At 40.0% G+C, this 20877-nt stretch overlaps 1 protein-coding gene across 1 annotated transcript in view; it reads right to left on the bottom strand.

Annotated features, from left to right (window-relative positions):
- Positions 1-19991, bottom strand: part of LOC135881119 (uncharacterized) — a 31486-nt gene extending 11495 nt beyond the window's left edge. The window contains exons 1-4 of the mRNA XM_065407633.1: positions 19810-19991; positions 18862-18938; positions 2171-2246; positions 392-523 (exon numbers count right to left, since the gene is read on the bottom strand). Coding sequence (XP_065263705.1) covers positions 392-523; positions 2171-2246; positions 18862-18890 — 237 coding nt within the window. The 5' untranslated portion in view covers positions 18891-18938; positions 19810-19991. The remainder of the gene's footprint in view (positions 1-391; positions 524-2170; positions 2247-18861; positions 18939-19809) is intronic.
- Between the last annotated feature and the right edge of the window lie 886 nt (positions 19992-20877).

Here is a 20877-nt window from a genome sequence, read left to right as displayed (position 1 = left end):
CATAACAGTGAAAGAAATATTATATTTTTAAAAAGATTTAGATATAGCATCTGTCTTCAGGGCAGGGGCCATGTCTTCCTGTCTGTTTGTGCAATGCCTAGCATAGTAGTCTTGATCAGAGAATCTGGGAACTACAGTACTATATATAAATATAATGATTAAATGCTAGTAAAGTTCCTGAATCAAGCCATAAGTGAATGCTAGCTGAGGTTAAGATGATATTTCCTTCATGATACAATTCTGCATAAATTTCTGCTGGAAACAGGATACCAGATTAGATGGTTCACTTGTCTTTTCCAACATGACAATTTCTAGACTGGGATTAAATAACACAAGATAAAAGGTAGCAGTAATTGTGCATTTAATTCTGCTATTACTTATTTACTATTACCTTAACTTCATAATACCGTGTGGTATATGTTAAATCAATAATTAATCCAAGTTCCACATTTAGGGCTTTCATTGCAGCAATCAGGTCTTTGGGTGTAAATTTCTGGGTTGGAGTAAGTCTCTGGTTAATTGCCTGTGATGAAAAAGGAAAATGAAGATTGCGTTTTACAAATTCCAATAAAAATAGAAACATCTGCCTCATAAAATGAATCAGGAACAAGAGGAAACATAGGCATTCAATGTATTGTGTGGATTCAAAAACTACATTGAGATGGAACTGATGACCCAAAATAAGTTCATGATTTTATTATATGATATTATGACAACAGATAAGACTGTGGCAGAAGCTCCAGCGCAATAAGCACTAATTTCATATCAAGAAAAAAGTCCTACACAATGAATGAATATAACAATTTAAAGTAATTCCTTGAACACAGACAAATCTAACATTGATGTCAATAAGCAAAACAAAATATAAAAATCTTACCCACTGCTAAAAATCCCAAACAACCAGTCTATTCTACATAAAAACTAGGGAGCTCTGATAGAACAGCTTACTGGCTCACCTCTCTTCCCACAAATGATGGGGATACTTATTTTTCCCTGCCTGTTTGTTTTCTTCTCTGTCACTCGTGTTACTGGATGCTACATAAATTTATAATTTAGCATTAAGATAATTTTTTCCCTGTATATTTGAAGCAAAGTCTTATCAGGATTGAAGTGAGTGTAAGAAGAATGTAGACAGCAGCAAAAAATTCTCTAATGAGCATCAGGGCCAGGCAAAGTATCAGGGAGCCTAAACAGCTCCATGACGGCTTCCAGTCTCTGCTTTGACCAACATAAACTCAGCAAAACAGAATCTGGCCAACCATGTGAAACAAATTAAGATGGAACTTTCATATAAGATGGTGCCTACATACCATTAAAGAGCATTTGAGCAAAACATTTCTTTAAAATACACTTCTTTTGTCCATTTCTGTGCAATTTACAGGAACAGGATACGGAGACATACATTTATAGCCACCATTTCAAAAGTGGTCCAGTGACCACTACCCTTTAATGGGTGATCATCATGTATGTGAAATTAATTTCTGGTTTATGTCAAGTGGACAGTTATCCACATCACAAAAATCACCACCACAAGTAGGATTCTTGTTACAGCAGTTTCAGAAGATGCAAAAGCCTGGGCTCAAAACTGAACCAACACACTCCGGAAGCACTAAATTCTGTAATTTTAAATGAATGGTGCAGATTAGCTGGTGAAAAAGTCATGATGTATAAGAGCAGGGCCGGCTTCAGGCATCAGCTGAGCAAGCAGGTGCTTGGGGCGGCCAAGGGGAAGGGGCGGCACGTCGGGCTCTTCGGCGGTAATTTGGCGGCAGGTCCCTCGGTCCCTCTCGGAGGGAAGGACCTGCCACCGAAGTGCCGCCGAAGAAGAAAGCGGCGCGGTGGAGCTACAGCCGATCGCGGCTTTTTTTTTCTCCCCCCCTCATCGCTTGGGGCGGCAAAAAACCTGGAGCCGGCCCTGTATAAGAGATAAGTAAACGTACTCAGTAACACCAAGTACCAGTCTACACCTAGAAAAGCGAACATCTTTAGTTTATGGAAAGCTCATTGGAAAAGGACTGAATGTGCTAAATACTAATTTTAATAGAAAAATAATTTCTGTAATTTTTCACATTGAATCTGTTCTGCAGTTTGCATGAATGTGAATGCTATTTTCCATAAGTCTTCACACAGCAATTGGTACAGACTGACTGTAACAGCATTTTATACATACCCCTTTTAAAGGCACTTTGAAAGCAATGAATCTCGTTCCTGGTATAGGCTGTCCAACTGGTGTCAAAGTCCGCCATCTTTTATAAAAAAAAATATATATTTGTATATTTTTCTGAATACTTAAAGGATAAAATACTTTTAAAACTATACTAATTTGATACAAGACACCTGAAGTTTCATATAAAACAGCTACTTCTGTAATAAAGTTTCTTCTTCTTTTGAGTAAGCTTTCCTCAACAAATGCACAAAAAAATACTGTTCTTTTTGGTCTCGAGATAAATTTCAAGCTACATTAAATGTCTTATAAAGATCAGTCTCTGCTGCTGCCATATCACTCCAAACAGAAAGATGTAAATAGCATCCTGGTCTCCCTGATGGATCATACAGCTACTTGCTTGACATGTCAAGGGCCAGATTTCCAAAAAAAAATTCAGAACCAAGCAGCAGTCCTAGTTGGGCATCTAAGTGAAGTGATCAGGTTTTCTAAGTGCTTATCTGGCTACTTTAATTAAGGTGCCTAAACAGAAACTGAACTCTTTTGAAAATCTGCCTTATTTCACCAGAAGGAGATATTTCGATTTAAATAAATCCAAAATAAATACTATTGTCTAGCATGACTACTGAAACATTTCTTTTGTTTTGTTTCAAAATTACACATTTGAATAACGTTAATAAATTACTATTGGGGGTGGGGAGGGGGAATTCATAGATTCCAGAGCCAGAAGGGACCACTGTCATCATCTAGTCCAGCGGTTCTCAAACTGTGGGTTGTGACCCCAAAGTGGGTCGTGACCCAATTTTAATGGGGTCACCAGGGCCAGCATTAGACTTCCTGGGATCCAGGGCTGAGGCTGAAGACTGAGCTCCACCCCCACCTGGGGCAATGGGGCTTGAGCTGCAGCCCCCTCTCCGCCCACCTGGAGTGGCAGGACTTGGCCTGAGGCCCTTTCCCTCCACCCCTCCCCCCCAAACAGGGCAGCAGGGCTTGGGCTCTGACGCCCCCCGTTCCCCCCCCCCCCCCCCGTTCATGTAGTAACTTTATTGTCAGAAGGAGGGTCCCGGTGCAATGAAGTTTGAGAACCCCTGATCTCGTCTGATCTCCTGTATAACACAGGACACATAACTTCCCCAATTTAATTCCTAGACTATATCTTTTAGAAAAACATCCAATCTTGATGTAAAAGTTGCCAATGACAAAGAATCCACCATGACCCTTCGTAATAGGGAAAGGTGCCTATGATGCTGGAAGAACATAAGTAGAGTATTATTTAGGTGAGTCAGAATATAGAATTAGCATTTTTCAGAGCACAAAGATTCTTCCATTATTCAGCACAGCTACACAAATTATATGGAGAGACTGCTGGCCCTCCATAACTAAGTCTGCAACCAGGTTTCCATTATAAGACCAATCTTCACCGATCTTCTAACAAAGCACAAGAAAAATATTTTCTAGTGATAGTTTTTGTGATCACTGTTAGTATAGAATGGGGTTTTGTCCATAAATTTTAAGTAATTAAATGAAATGGTTCTGAAGTTACAAGTTAAAAATTAGTCCTTTGCACATTAAAAAAAAAAATCTTCAAAATGGAATGGTTACAGTTAAAAATTTGTATATAGCTGTAAAACCACACTTGTACTGAGATGAGCTGAATTAGGACGATGAAATTTGGGAGGGAAAGAGCCTGTAGGTGGAAGGAGTGTCTAATAGTGTTTTGGTGAAAATATTTTAATTTGGGTGAGTTATAAGCCTTTGAAAATCAACCATTGTGCATGCACTGTTAGCATGTTGCCAAAATGCTGTGTACTGCATATGCACCTGGGTCTCAGTGATTTATAAATTCAACTGTATCCCCTGAACCCATCAAGGAGTAATTCTAAATGATTCTAATGTGGAAGCTCATGATAGGTTACATGTTTGTTAAAACTTACACAGGAAGTTTGGGGCAGGAAACAGAATATATTTATCTAAGGTAGCAAATCTACTAAACCACAGATCTCTGTATCTGATGCTTACTGATCTGTAGAATAATAGGGCCACTCACATTTATCTAGCTTTGTCAATTGTTTTAAAATCTACAAAGGAAAAGTCAGATATAAGTGTAGTCTGTTTTACAGAAAGGTAAATAGGCACAAAATTCTGTGGGATGGACTTTGGGCCAGCAGAGGAAAGAAAAAGCTTGTCCTCTTTAAGGATTGTTGCACTGTGCCCCCCTGGGCTTGAGGACAGGAGATAGAGGGGCTCTGTGGCTAACTGTTTGGGCAGCAGCATATAAGTTTACTGGCTCCCATATACTCAAGGGAAGATTTGTAAGCCCTTCCCCATGCCCAAAGGTGATATTATACACTAGGAAGAAAAACTGACTGATTTGCCTGAATGGCACTGTAGTGGGATTGGCTAGGCCATTGCCTGTAAGCCTGGATCTATTGTGTGAAATCAGGCAAGTGAGTTATTTTTCTCTCACAATCTGTAACATGGTACGCTCTCTGCAAGGAGCTTTGTGAGCTACAGATGAAAATACACTATATAACTTCAAAGCATTTTTAATGTTTAGGGCATAGGGAAGTTCAAGGACCGGGCTGGAAGGCAAGGTTCATCTAATGCAATATACATGGGCCTAGCAATTAGACACAGATGACAAACCTGGTTCTAATATTAATTTTCCATGTGACCTTGATCAATGGAGGGCTTGTCTCAATTAAGGAAACTTGCTAATTATACTGGTGTAAACTTCCCTTATCTAGACAAATCCTTAATCTTTCTGAGCAATAATTTTACAATCTGTAAAATGGGTGTAGTAATAGTTACCTACTTCCTAAAAGTGTTACAAAGCTAACTTAAATGTGTGTAAAGTGCTAAGAGTAAAGTATTAAAGATATACTGTCACTTTATTCTTATTATTTAACATTTACATTGCAGTAGCACTTAAAGGAGGTTGGGGCTCCATTGTGCTACTTAAAAATGTGGTCAGTTTCTAAGGGTACGTCTACACTTACTTCCTGGTTCGGCGGCAGGCAATCGATCTTCTGGGATCGATTTATCACGTCTTGTCTAGACGCGATAAATCGATCCCGGAAGTGCTCGCCGTCGACGCCAGTACTCCAGCTCGGCGAGAGGAGTACACGGCATCGATGGGGGACCCTGCCTGCCGCATCTGGACCCGCAGTAAGTTCGGACTAAGGTACTTCGAATTCAGCTACGTTATTAACGTAGCTGAATTTGCGTACCTTAGTCCGAAGTGGGGGGTTAGTGTGGACCAGGCCTAAAATGCAATCAGTTTCAAAATGAGTTAAGTTTCAGTTACAAAACATGACCCTGGGTATTCCCTGCTAATTTTTACTGGTCTAATATTATTTTCCTATTTTAAAAAATGTTTTTCTCCCCCTGTTGCTGTACTGAATATTCACACAAACAAAAGAAGAAACAAACTATCCACAATGTGCATTTGACAGCACTATCTCAAATCCCAAAATAAGTCGTTACTTTTTATTGTAGTTTTTAAGTTGATGGTGTCCGCTAAAGTTTTGTAGTGGCAGAGCTCAGATCAGAACAAAGGAGATCAGCCTTGCAACACTGTATTCATTACTTTAATTCATGTGGTCTCCAGGGCGTCACAATCACACTGGAAACTTCGGAAAGTGATTGTAAGGTTTAAACTTTTAAAGTCCAGCAAATTACTGTAAAGTGCTTCACAGTGCTTCCAATATTCAAAGCCAGTAGAGATGGAGCAGAAAAAAGGCCAAACTCTACTGTTCACGTACACCCTAATGTCCTAGATAACAGATCGAGCACAGAAACTTAAAACATAGTTTTTGTGTGTGAAAATGCTTTCAATTATCACAACTTCAAAACTACGGAACCAATTTCCTTCAAACTCAGTTTGCTCCTTATATCTCATTAACAGCCACAAAACAAAGCAATCTTGAAGGAAATTGATCCAGGCTCTATGTATGTGCAAAACCTCTGCTCAGAAAGGTTTTAGGGAAAGTATATATTTTACACATAAAGAACTAATAAATATCTGAATGAATTCTACTGAAACTTTCCAAAACACTCCCTTCTTGGTAAAGATCAAGTACAGAAAAATTTCCAGTCCCCAATTAATTGGTTTGAGTAAGTTATAAGCAACTTAAGTAGGGGGTTTAAAGAAAGTTGCATTTCAACCTTAAATATAGTCATTGCTACCATAATAAAATGGCCAAAAAAAAAAAATCACCTAGATTCTACCGAACAGTTCTAATAAATGTGCCTTATATGATGCAATAAAAAGTTGATAAGTATCTGGCTAGTATAATTTATTTTGGAAAAGGAGGAGAAAAAAAGACAGACACCAAAATTCAAATTATGCCAAGTATGTGATCACAGAAGTCACAAAAATCTGGTTGTCATCATAAATTTGGAAACAACAAAAGACAATATCCTTTGTAGGCAGTCACAGGGGTAGGGCTTTTTTTTCCCTTTTTTTTTTAAACTTTGAGTACAGTAAGCATTTCAGAGGTAAAGACTAGTAAACAACAAAACATTTGTAGGGAGTTAAAATGTGATTTGTATTTCTTTTCACGTTTTAATGTAACCAACACTGACCTCAGCATGAGAAAAATTGGATTTCTTCGGCTACGAATTTTCATTTTGTTCATAAAGGCCATTGTTTATCTGAACAACAGGAATGAGCTGGCTAAAGCCATTTATATAGTGCAAATAAGGATGCTGAAAAAAGAGGGGACTTGTACGTTAAAAGAGTATATTGATTAGTGTTCTGAAAGGCCAAAATATATTTTTAAATAGTTTGAAAATTGGAGAGTTTGTTTGTGGAATTGGACACACAAAAGTTGTTAGATGCGCAACAGTATTTATTTTTAACTGGACTAATTGCCTAACCTACAGCAATTATTTTCATAGAAGCATTCTACTGCATGCTCACCTATGCACTTATTGAAAATTTTAACCTCAGCTTCCTGCTGCACTGAATTTACCAGTTAGTTACAGAGATCTGTTTATTGACAACTTGGGTGACCAGATAGAAAGTGTGAAAAATTGGGACAGGAGATGGGGGAGTGGGGGGTAACAGGAACCTACATAAGAAAAAGCCCCAAATATCGGGACTATAAAATCGGGACATCTGGTCACCCTATTGACAACAGTAGATTTAATCTGTATTTTTAATTAATCAAGAGCAAATATTGGACTGTTGCATCACTAAATGGATCAGACAGGAACTGCTGTCTGACTACAAGGGAGAATGTTATTTACACATAAATATATTAATAAGTAAATTTAAAAAGGTAGTTTAATGAGATTTTGGTCACTGATGTTCAAGAACTTGCTGCTGGACTCCCCTGTACATGATAGTGTCCTATTTATTGCTACCTCTGCACACATTTCTAAAGCACCCAAAGTAATAACCAAGAAGGGCTGAATATGAGCACTTCTGTGGTCACCTATGTGAAAAAGGGGACAATGAGGGACATACTTTACCCTACCTATTCATGTTGAGATGGCATTAGAGTGCAAAAATTAAAAACAAACAATAAAAACCCCAGATCCCTCTGTCTACTGGAAATGGGGTGAACATGGGAAGGAAAAACTATGAAAACCCAAGATTCAGGCTCCTAGACACTACAGTAATATAAACAGTACTAATAAATAGAATGACAAGGCAATTTCTCTGAGACACCAGTACTGACATATAGTTCATATACAGCAGTTTATTATAAGGTTCAAAACAGCTTCAGCTTCCTCCAAGTCCACATTTGTCAAGTAATCCTTCTTTCAATTATTTTGGAAAACCAAACTACATTAAACAAGTTACATATGTAATATATAACTATTATATAAGTTCACTGGCACAATAGGTCAGTTGTGGTCTATCAACCTAACAACCATCCCTTAAGCATTTTCATTAAAAATTGTTGTTACAGCATAAGCAGTGGGCTCTAACCTGAAATGGTCCAAACCCACATTTTGTATTTTTGAAGTTATTTATATAGATATACATAAGGACTTACACCTTCAACATTAGATGTGTGTGTGTGTGTGTGCACACACTGATTCACTGAAATCCAGTTTTGCTAGATAACAGCACCTAAACCATGCCGTGAACGTAATCCAGTTGCATTTACTATTTCCACAGCATTCGAAAGAGCTTAAGTAGTGCATGACATACAACATGATTCCATATCAGAACAGATGCAGAGTGGTAACGTTTTTAGTGTGTTTGTGAAAAATGTGTTTAGATTAAAAATAAAGTTATCTTGCAGTCCAAGCTTTTAGAAGGTAATACACTGTTTATCCTTCTAGTTCAATATATTCTCATAAGGGATTAAAATGCATTTTAAAAGCTTTAACTTTTAAATCTCTGTGTAACGGGGCACACATTTTTAAGGGTAGGGGGAAAAGAAAATACCATTGCCAAACAGCCATTGTTTCCATTCTTCTTACCCAGCTTCAAAATTGTCGCAAAATTCAACAACCGAGGTAGAAAAATCTATTCAGCTGCCCTATTGCAATATGACTGATGAAAATGAAAAGTTTGATATTTTACTTCTAAGTTAAAAAAATGTAAAAAATTACTTGCTTTGGGCAAACGGAATTTTGGAAAATTGTTTAGTTTGCAGTTAAATTCTTACTCAAAGCATTCTTTACTGAACCTACTTCTGCCACCTTCAAAACAGTAGGGAGTTAATCTACAAAAATATGTTTTAGCCTTGTGCAGATGTGTTACAATATTGAAAAGTTTTGCAAAACAGGCACAGAAAAGGTGTGTGCCAATTTAATACAGGTACTGTGGAAAAGCTCAGTGTCTCTGAATCCAGATTTTCTCATTAAAAAAGTGTAAAAGCTATGTTGGTAAAGTAAATTGCATAGAATTCTGGGGATTTAAAATTGAAAAATGTGAAGTGTTTATTTGGTGGGGTGAACAAGTCAATTAGCAGCACTGAATCTGACCCCAGGGTGGTACCAAAAAGGTAATATATTGAAGGTAAGGCTTCTAGTTCTTAAGCCACCTGGGGACAGAGTATCTTCCACACCACAAGATGTAGCTCCATGACATGACAGCTACTTGGATTCTTTGAGGCTTTCGGTCAGTATCTCAACTGTTTAGATTCTTTAAGCCCATGATTTTCTGAGTTAAAGTTTAAATGAATCTTCCTCCTTGAAGGGAAAAACCTACTGCTAGCACAGGATTTTTCCTGCTTTGCACAGAAGAATGGTTTAAATAAATACATGGAAACAGATTTAGTGTGTCCTGTTTTAAAAACAGGTTGTCCACTATTTCCTAATTCACCCTCTCATGAATGAAGCAATGGAGTGTGAGTAGGGGTATTTCTCAATGAAAACCACTTAACTTCACCCTCATTTTATCGTTTATTTTACAATGTATGACTGACACTTCACAAGAAGTAAAACACATTAGCTGGCCTCAGGAGCTCATCTTCTAAGTTAGAGGTAACATAACAAGAGTTATTACAACAGATGATGGGGACAGGAAGAACAATAATTCAAAACAGGCATGTTATGTAGGTCTCATTAGCTCCAAGGATTTTCTCCTTATATTTGTTATTTTATCATCATTTGGGAGAATAGGATCAAGAGTACATGGAAGTAGAGCAAGGGTAGTCCTAACAGGAAAAAGTTTTGAGATAGAAATTCAAGGAGGTTAAAAATACTGGGACTGATCAGCTTAGAAAAGAGAAAACTAAGGGGGGATATGAAAAAGGTCAGTAAAATCATGATTGGTGTGCAGAAAGTGAATAGGGAAGTATTATTTTCCCCTTCACATAACACAGAAACTACAGTAGAACTTCAAAGATACAAACACCAGAGTTACAGACTGACTGGTCAACTGGACACCATGTGAAACCGGAAGTAATCAGGCAGCAGTGGAGACCAAAACCAAACAAACCAGGAAATACTGTACTGTGCCTGTATTGCATCTTAAAGGTAGGCACATCTGGGCTGCCTGTCCCCGCCCCCACCCCCTAATCGCCACACAGGGCGCAGCTGGCAGGAGCAGCTCTGGGGTTTGCGCTGCTTTCCTGTAAGCCATGGACGAAGTCCTCTCCCCTGCCCTCCTAGAGGGACAAGCTTGCATGCTCAGTCTGAGCCTAGGAAAGAAACTTACTGAGCTCCTGCTGGAACCTGCCTGGGAGTGTTTGTTGCTGGAGCCCAAGCTCCAGCTCCTGCTTGCACACTGTGCTCTGGAGGAGCAGCTCGTTTTTAAAAGGCCACAGCCTGCACCCCATGCCCACAGTTCCACAGTGTGCCTCACTCATCACCCTTGCAGCCAGGGGGCTAGAATCAGCTGCCTGTCCCCACCCCATTGCACGGGGTAGCCCCTTAAAGGTAGGAAGTGAAGAACCTGAAGTTTGCAGGCTGAGATGTGAGCCCCCGCTCCGAGCAGTCTGCCCTGAGGAGCATCCATAATGTCTTGTTCAGAGTTACGATCAACCTCCATTCCCGAGGTGTCCATAACTCTGAGATTCTACTGTATGAAATTAATAGGCAGCGGGTTTAAAACAAACGTTAAAAAAAAAAAAATCTTTACACAACGCATGGTCAACCTGTGGAACTTGTCGCCATGGGATATCATGAATGCCATGGGATAAAAAACGAACTAGATATGTTCACGGAGGATAGGTCCATCAATGGCTATTAGCCAAGATGGTCAGAGATGTAACCAGATGCATCGCTAAAATCTCTGACTGCCAGAAGCTGGGACTGGACGGCAGAGGATAGATTATTAGATAATTGCCCTTTTCTGTTCTTTCCCTCTGAAGCATCTGGCATTGGCGACTGTTTGAAGACAGGACACTGGGCTAGATGGACCATTGCAAATTTTCTACACCCCCTTCTCTCAATTAAGCATGTGAAAAACTCTCCATTCTAGTTCTCAGTTCTCCCAAGGAAACTCACGAAAACCAATGTTTCAATATTCCGAAATTTCTAAAAAGGTATAAAATAAGCAGAAGGAAGACAACAACCTTTCAGATACTCTTTATCTATCAGAAGAAACAAAGGGTACAATTCTCCCTTTACAGGTTACACTACTCGTAAAGGTATGGGGCACACCGAAGAAGGAAAAGATAAAAGATCCGTAGAGAACAACAGAGGGTTAGGATGAAATAAAGCATAAAATGGTGCAAAGCTATGAAGGAAAGAAATCTGAACTTGTTCTGGAATACAAGAAGAATCCAATGAAGGAACAGGGGATGGAGAAGGAGGAAAAGAAGATGTGGTTAGAGCTATCAAAGAGGGAGCTTTTAATAGTAGAGTTTTGGATAAATGGGGAGAGTTACACAGAGAAATGGTAGTTACAATAGTGGAGACATGAATAAATATTTTAATAATAGGGTGGAGGAAAAATTGCCTCAGCAGAAGTTTGTGAGCCTAGATGTAGGGCAGAAGGTGTTAGAAGTCAAAGATGACATCAAGACTAGAGACAGGGTGACAGGAAAATGGTGGTTTTGTCAACAATAATGGAAACAAAGGCTTGAGTGAAAAAGCTAATTTTTGGAGAAACTGAGCTGGAAACAGCTGACAATCCAAGAGGAGTTATCAGAAAAATCCAGCAATGCTTGACTGGAGAAATAATGAAAGGTTAGGGGCACAGAAGTATATCTAGAAATCATCAGCATAGAAGTGACAGCTGAATCTATGTGATTGATTGAGAACATGTAGAAAGAAGCTATGGAGGCAGATGATAAAAGAATCAAGGAATGGAACCATAGGGCGTCAAAGGAATACTGGAGAAGTCCCAAAGTAATACTCAGGAGATAAGAGGAAGAACCAAAAGTGTTAAGGAAATTCAGGAACAAGTGTGAAAGGAGCAGCTTACTATCAAATAGGAGATAGTCCACGTACAATTAATTAAAATACAGTCTCATAGCACATGTAATTTTCCAACCTCTGGAAGGAAGAGCATATATACTGATCTGCTGTCAGCATCTTAAAAAGATGTGTGTGTGAGGAGTACAAGTCAAATGTCACCTTTAAATTTGCATCAGAATGGCTACACAGCTTTGAAAGCCTCTCATGGCCCCACTGTCTAAATTCAAATTTCCTGGGTTTTATAGTGCCCACAAGTTTATTGTTCTAACAAGAAAGCATTTAAGATTATACACTTGTGCACACCTAAATCAATAAGTGACATATTGCACATACACAGTACTTTTTCAGTCATTATCTTTATTTCTCTAATTTTTCAGACTTGCAAACATTCCATATGACTATATACATAAAGATTTGATGTCTTAAAAATAAAGCCATTTGAGTTATGCAAATATTTAAATAGAAGTCTTAAACTTTTTTCTACGCGTGGAAATGTTTTGTGCCCATCCCCTTCCCCAAATGCACTACCACCTCAAAGCACATAGAATTTTACCTGCTTTTCTAAACAAAAGGGAAGCGTCTCACTTTTGAGATGAGAACAAGCATAAAAACGTCAAGCTCAGACTAATTTTTTCCAAAAAAGTTATTTGGGTCTGAAAACAGGGGCTTCAAATAAAAATAGCTTCTTAACTATATTATTGTTATAATAGTACTCTAGCTAGCTACTTTAGAAAAGGTATATGAATAGTATTCTTAAGTCTGGTTTATGTGAAAACCTATCCCCCTTTCATTCTTTTAAAATTAATGTTTGTATATTTAAAGAGTTTCAGAGATCTGCCACAAGAGATGGAAACTCTCTTAAAAACAAAGTAAGAAAGCTCCCATCACATTTAGTTACGTGTATCCTGGTAACAAGTATAAGGAAACAAGGCTGACCTGGGGGTCAAATGGCTATGTATTTAATAGTGAACCAATGGCAGTGGTCCCTTGTACCAGGATGGCGAAAAGGAAACTTAGGGAAGAGCTCTTGTTTGAGCAATCACATCTGAGTGATTGAAGATCAGTGACAAGCGCTAAATGTAAGAGTCTAATCTGATGTGGGTACTTGAGGGAGCAATTCTAGAAAGAGATGGATACAGAAAGATGAGTTTACCCTATGTTAATAAGGTGACGATGAATAAATTATGTTACTGATCCTGAACATTTTCAGTTAGGCTCTGAGACAGATGTTTGACAGCAAGGAAATTACTTCTACAAACCATGTTACGAATGTTGTTTTGGACAGAAGACTTGCAGACCACTCTTATAAATACAAGTTATATTTGACAAGAATGGCTTACTGCTTTGATTTTTAACAGACTGGATATTTTTATATTAAGAGACTAGATATCCTTAAAGTAGAACCACTAACTATCATCCACCTGAATTGTCATAAAATAGAGGTCAAACAGAGGTGCAAATATTAGCAATATTTGTCATTATGTCTGTTCAATGCAACATTGGTAACACCAAAACAGTAAATCAGTTTAATAATAAAGGTAGCAGTTGTTTTCACCTATGTGAAGAGTCAATCTAAATGATAACATAAAAAATACACGTTGGGAATCACTGTTATCCAGTGAATGAATTCAGTTTTTTGGCTGCTGCAGTAGATCCCACTGTGTATCAGTTCTTGGGAAAACCTTAGTTGTATCTTCTCAAGAGGAAAGTAAAATTATATTAGAACAAGTTGCAGATAAAATATGCAATTAGTTACCTTCATTGTACTTATTTTGTATATTTCACACTCAATTTAGACATACACTTCTGTTTTTATTTTCAAGCACAAGATTTACTTGCCCACCTTTTCCATAGGTAACTGGGGAAGTAGAATGTTAGGTGACTAATTTACAGGAGTAAAATGACAGAACTGTTGAATTGTACAATTGGATTTCTCAGTATCAGAAGCAATTTGAAAGCATAAAGCCTTTGGTCTTTGGCTTGGCAGTCTTCACTGGCATTATTAAGCAATAACGCATAGGATAATTGATAGCTCAATGGGCTATTTCCAAGATTGTTTGTGATACAGCAGTGACAACAGATTTAGAGCACAGCAGGAGCGAACTATGGGATGCCTGCACTGCCTCTGCTCTATCTGTTCTATATATAAATAGAACATTCCCATTTCCAACACTATTATTCTGGTGTCTTTAATGGACACTAGACTTATTTCTTAAAGTAAAAAAGCAACACATTTCTCTAGTACAGTAAAAGACGTACATCTTTTAAAAGTTACACTGGGGAGAAAAGTAACTTGAAAGATGACTATCTGAAGCTAAATGTAACAATTCAGAGGTTTCCAAAACTTGCAGTCCTTTGCGAATATGCATGATTAGAGGGTGATTTCCAGAGTTTAGTACTTACCTTAGCGCCCCCCCCCACCCCAAAAAACAGAATTCCAAACCAGATACTATACACATGCCAAATAACTAAATGTATAGAAACAGAGACTGAAACACTGCAAATTGCATAAGTTCATCTCCAGAATAGTATACTTGAGCTGTGTGCTGCAGCTCAGGATCTGGGCCTAAGTGCTTTACAGAAATGTACAATTCTCACACAGATACCATAGATTTCTAACAGAGATCTCATGCGACTTGGTTTGCCCTATTTCCCCCTGTGTTTAAAGTGTGATTCTGCTCTGAGGGCAGACTTCAAAAGGCTTTCTGGGGTCACACATTGTCTCACTGACTTCCAGAGCAAATTTGCTCAGTTTATCTCTAAAACAATGTTCTATTTTAGACTGCTAGCCCTGTGAACAACTTTGAATCCAAACTTTGAACTTTTCTTCTCATGCAGCCTCACAAATAAGTGTTCAGTAGGCCAAATTAGGCCCTCAGTGACACCTGTCCAAACCTGATGGTCTTAAAATCAAAGGCTGACATGTGTAGTCCCATTACCTTTAATTAAGGTTGGAACTAAGCAAACAATTCTGTTTATGGTGCACAAGAATAAGCAGAATTCAGCTTACTCTCACTTAACTGTATTAGTTCCAAAGTGTTAACTGAAGTAAAAAGCAATAAAGATACATTTTTATCATTTAATACAACATATGTAACTCTGAACAGGAGGACCAGATAGAGCTCATGACTGTGGTGCCATTTTTAGTCACTTTTCAGAGCAGAACAGAACTGCAATGGAAATGGTATTCACTGTCTTTAATTTGGATTCTGGTGCATACATAAATATAATTTTCATTGTTAGTGTCCTGGCAGCTCTGGAAATAGTTTAAGTAACTTGAACTCCCTCTGCTGGTTGGTTCAGCAAAACACTGCATACACACCTTACATAAGGAGATTTTTAAAAAATGTATCTGCAAGTCTTAAAAAAAAAAAAAAAGTTCAACCACCAAGTTTTAAATAATTAAGGTTGATCAAACATGGATATATGTGGCAGTATTCTTTTAAACAGCCACCAATAAGAGAAGAATTTTATTCCCTAATAAAATAATAATACCAAAGACATGGTCCTCTAATTTTGTCACCGCATTTCTAATACATCACTGAATTACAAAGCTTTATAAACAACTTTTTACTTTTTAAAATGTCTAATTAAACAATACTGTTTTATTTGTTGAAATCAGGTACCGATGGATTAATAATAATATAAAGACCTCTTAAAGTAATCAGCCATTCAGGTTAAATGTAATTTCAGAAAAATCTAAAAATAAGGGTTTGTTTACACTTACAACGCTGCACCAGTGCAGCTGCGCCACCGAAGCACTTAGTGAAGACACTACCTACACCTCCCTGAGAGGCTGTAGCTATGCTGATGGGATAAGCCCTCCTGGCAACATATAGCTGTCTACATTGGGAGTTACGTCGGTATAACTACATCGCTCAAGGGTGTTGATCGCTCTGGGGTGCGGAATTTCCACACCCCTGAGCGACATAGTTATACCAACATAAATTAGTAATGCAGACCAAGCCTAAGATGCTGCTACCTTTCAATATAGTAGGTTCTTCAGGTGACTTTGTATAAGAAATAAAATACAATTAGTTAAGTTACAGATATGTTGACAGAACACTCTAGAATCTGATCTTAGAGGGACAATATCAAATTAAAAATATATAACAAACTTCTATCTAAATTTTTTTAAAGCTATTATTGTTGCAATTAAAACTGAATATTAAAAATGAAAAATTACGATGAAAAACTGGGAGATAAAGTGGTACTCTTGACAGCGCTCTATGTACTGCAAGGCCTGGACTACCCAGTTTTTGTGCCGGTATAATTATTTCAGCTTAAGGGTACGATTTTTTAAATCAAAATAGTTATACAAGTACAACCCCATATTGTGAATGTAGTTTTACCAGTATAAAGGTGCCTTATATCCATATAGCTTATTCCCCTTCCTGTACAGGAATAAGCTGTACCAGTAGAAGCTCCTTTATACGGGTATAACTGGATCCACACAATGGGGTTTGTATTGTTTTAATTATACCAGTATAAAGTGGTACAACTTATATGCGTGTAGACAAGCATTAAGTTTCACGGTTTCCTCTGTATGTAGTCTCTCCTGTTTGCACAGGACTCTCTCACAGCAACAAGGGATGGGAACAAATAAAAATGGGGAGGTGATTCAGGGCTAATTGTAGTACCTAAAAACTACTTTGAGTTTGTTTTAAACTAGATTTTAAATTGATGGTATTGCTTTGAGTTGCATAGTTTCTAACCTGCTTGAACTTGTCCTGTTTCAAATTTTCTGGTCATAAACTGAGTAAAGAAACTGAATGCTGAATGGTTCAGAGCAATTTGCCCAGAAAGTTTTCAGCGATTTAGTTAACATATTTTATTTTCACACAAGCAATTTCTTACCAGAAAAAAAATAACCAGAAAATTCATATTAAGAATGTGCACAAAAAGAAATAGAAAATAAGACCAGACACATTTTTAAACAATTAGATAAAAATCAGTTCCTTTTTCACGTATCTGCAGGAGAAACTGTTAGCAATGCCACTAAAACCCAAATGTACCAGGGAACTGCATTCCTTACACTACTTTATATTACTGATTCTATCAACCATACCAAGAAAATAAGTACCTCAATTTTGATCTTGGCAGGTCAAAAGCCTTTTGGGCCATGTTTCAAATATACTTCTAATTTTAAGTAAACACATATATACTGTTAAAGGCTGTTTCACTAGAAATATATTTAAATGTTTACATAAGATTAAAAATAAGGTTGTTTAAGAACTTGTAATGTCTTCATCATTGACAAAAACCATGAAATTGAAAGAGAAAATCTTTAAAAACACAGCTGCATAGTTTAGAAAAGTACAAAATAAATTGAGGAATTAGATTAAATTTTTAAACTTAATCTCCTAAATTTTATTAGCTGATGACTCTCCTACAGGATAGAGTTTATTTCTCAATTTGGGAATGTATACAGGTGTTAGTTTCTAGAAACTAGGATAACTTTCATAATTAAAAAAGGAATGCCTGTAGCCTATGTGTCTAGGTCAGAGCTGCTTCACTTCCTTCAAATTCAGGGGATGAAGGAAGGGACAATTCGTTACTGAACACGTTCTCAGTTCTGTAATATTAATAACCTAAGCCATGAAGAAAATGAACAAGACACTAATTCTTTTAACGGCACCTTAAAGACTAACAGATTTATTTGGGCATAAGCTTTTGCGGGTAAAAAACCCACTTCTTCGGATGCATTCTTTTAAGTTTCCTTCCTTTCTGTTTGATAAACCTAAGACCTTTAAAATAAAAATAAGTAAAACTTTTAATCTAACTTCATTTAAAACTTTGGATATAGTATGAAGGGAAGTGGAAGAACAAATTAAGTTAAAACTATTAAATACTTTTTAAATAATAAAAAGCTACTGATATTTTAACAAGTTTTAATTCCTGACCACAGCCTGCTATGACCAAACTCACCTAAAATTCTTTGAAGTTACTTAAAAAAAATTATATTTATTTTTGTTGTCCTGGATTGGTTTTATAATATCAACATAAGAGATCTTTTTAGCAGGGAACGGAAATCAGGACTCCTATGTACTGTTTTTGACTTTTTCATTCATTCAAAGGCTTTGGTAAAGCTACTTAACCCTCAATGTAAAATGGGGATAATACCCACCTTTCTAAAACACTCAGAGATCTTCTGATGAAAAGCATAAGCCTCACTGACTACTCCATATTACTAGCCCTTAAGTTTGTGTGCACCCAACTAAGTCTGTTGGTGAACTGCCAGTAGCACAAAGGCTACATTTGTTATAAAAAAAATGGAGCAGATCGCAGCCACTGTCATTTTTAATATGAAGCACAGCCAGTGGTCCCAGCATGCCAGATCACTAGGATGCGGATAGAATGCTGCATCCTGGGACTTATTGTCTGAGACATCACCAGTAAACATTCTGATAGTTCACTTGAAAAGTACAAGTAGGAAAAAAAATGGGCTTTTGCACTTGCATCTATGAGAATGTCCCTTGTGCACATGCATGCAAGCATCTGCCCGCCCCTCCCCCCGCCCCATCTCCTCCCCAGCTCTTGGTGGTATTGTAAACATCTGAGAAGTTGAAAGGATGGACTACTGTCCCTTCCCTCCCCCCCAGTTGTGAGGACGCAATTCAGGGGGAAGGAGGCTAGGAAGAGGAGCTTGATGAAGGAGAAGCGTTCACAGACAGGCTGGGATATTATACTCACCTGGGGGATGGTGGGCTGTGTCTTCCCTGTCTTGGAGCAGATACCTACCTTAACTGGCTGTAGGTGGCAGAGAGGAGATGCTGTAGCGAGAGAGTGCATGGGGCAGTCAGAGCCCCCTCCCTGCAGGCGGGGCTGGGCCCGCTCCTGCCTCTCTCAGTGTGAGGGATACTTACCCATCGGGGATAGTATTCTTCTTTACCATGCTGAAAGCGGGAGCAGGCAGAGCAGGAGGCAACGGTGAAAGTGGGCACTGCAGCAAAGGAGAGAGAACCGCGCAGTTAACACGGTGCCAATCTCTTTCTCCATTACGATGGTCCATCTCACAGGGCTGACCCTAAATGCAAGCACAGCAAGCAGCCACTTCGGCTCCACATTTGATGCCATCAAGTTCTGCAGCTTGCAGGCTGGCCCATTTTCCTCTGCTGCAGTAGGACAGAAGGGGGAAGACAGCAGGTCACCCTCCGCCCCCCATTTCCCCCAAAATCTGAACCAGAGAGAAGAGGCAACAGATTTCTCCCTCAATTCGACTCTAGCAGCAGGGCTGAAGGGGTCAGAAAGATCTTACTGGCAGATCTTTCCTCCTCCTGTACCAGATCTGCCCTCCCCTCGCACTCTCTGGGCCTCATTTCTGCTCCCAACGAGGGAAGGGAAGATCAGCCCCGCAGCAAGGGAAGAAGATTCACCTGCCCAGCGCTAACCTAGCTGGGCCCGATCCTGCCAGGTGCTCAGCACGCCTCAGCTCCCGCTGATCTAGCGACCCCAGAGCGGCCCGAAAGACAGCCCGGGGCCGCCGCTCCAAAGAAGACGCTTTCAGCTGGCGCGAGGCCCCAACCCCAAAGACGGCGCCCACCATCCCCTCTGGCCCCGGGAGCCCCAGCCCTGCGGCCGGCTCCCAGAGAAGGGAGAAGACGAGGCGAGCTGCGCCCAGATTCCGGGGGCTGCCGGATGCCGGCGAGGCAGAAGGATCAGGGATGGGGCCGGAGCTCGGAGGGAGGCGCGGGGACAGGCCGGGCCTGCGGTCAGGTCTCCTTAGTGAGAGAGGCAGGGCTGGGACCGTGAAGGGGGTGCGGTCGGGTCCCGGCGAGGCAGGGTGGGGGGCTGGGGCTGCAGGTCGCCCGTACCCTGAACGGATTTTCCTTGAAGAGAAAAGCTGTAGTAGCGAAACAGACGACACAGAACCTTCCCGAAAGGCTCCGCACTGCGCAGGCTCAGCAACCGGCCAGCTACTGTTTCACACTGCGCGTGCTCATCAGTTGCCGATCGGGTCACGAATATCCTAGTTCGCTTGCTCAACAACAAGCGGCAGGTAGGGGCTAGTGAGGCACAGAGTTATCTGTGCGCATGGCCAGCAAATAACTGGGGAAGCGGAAAGGTGTCAGTGCGCATGCTTAGAACCAGGATTGACGGGAGGAGGAAAATGTATCAATGCGCATGCTCAGTATCGGCTGGCCTAATTAACTTCAATTGGTGAAAGCCGGGATCCTCTGTCTTGGGGGCGCAGCTCTCACAGATGGTCCGCATCTTCCCCATGGCCCGCCCCTTATCTTTCCCTCAGGAGGACTACAGTTCCCGGCATGCAGTGCGGCATCTGCGTCTGATAGGCCTCATCCCTCTCTGGCCGCGGGCGCAGCGGACCGTTAGGTCTGGGGCAGAAGCTTAGTTGTGCACCCCCGCGCCGAGGCGTGGGTACCGGGGGTGGAGGACTGCAGTTCCTGCGCCGTGAGGTGGGGGGGTTGTGCAAGTCCATAGTGTACTAGGGGATGCCCTTAGTCTCACCGCTGGGAGTCTTCTATACGTGCATTTCTCTAACTTCATTGCACCACGATCCCCTTCTGACAACAAAAATTACTACATGACCCCAGGACGGGGACTGAGCTCGCTCAAGGCCTGCTGCCTCAGGGTGGAAAGCCTGAGCCGGAGCCCCGGGCGGTTAGGAGGGGCAAAGCTGAAACCCAAGGGCTTCAGCCCCAGATAGGGGGCCTGTAACCTGAGCGGTGCTGCCCAGGACTGAAGCGCTTGGGCTTTGGCAGTTGGGCTCAGGCTTCAGCTTTGGCCCTTGGCAGTGGGGCTTGGGCTTTGGCCCCAGCAAGTCTAAGCCAGCCCTATTGACCCCCAATAAAACTGGGTCATGACCCACTTTGTGGTCCTGATCCACAGTTTGAGAACTGAGGTTGCACACTGAAGTGTGA

The sequence above is a fragment of the Emys orbicularis genome, chromosome 7, assembly GCF_028017835.1.
Source record: "Emys orbicularis isolate rEmyOrb1 chromosome 7, rEmyOrb1.hap1, whole genome shotgun sequence".
NCBI lineage: Eukaryota > Metazoa > Chordata > Testudines > Emydidae > Emys > Emys orbicularis.
This window is presented reverse-complemented; position numbering and strand designations above follow the sequence as displayed.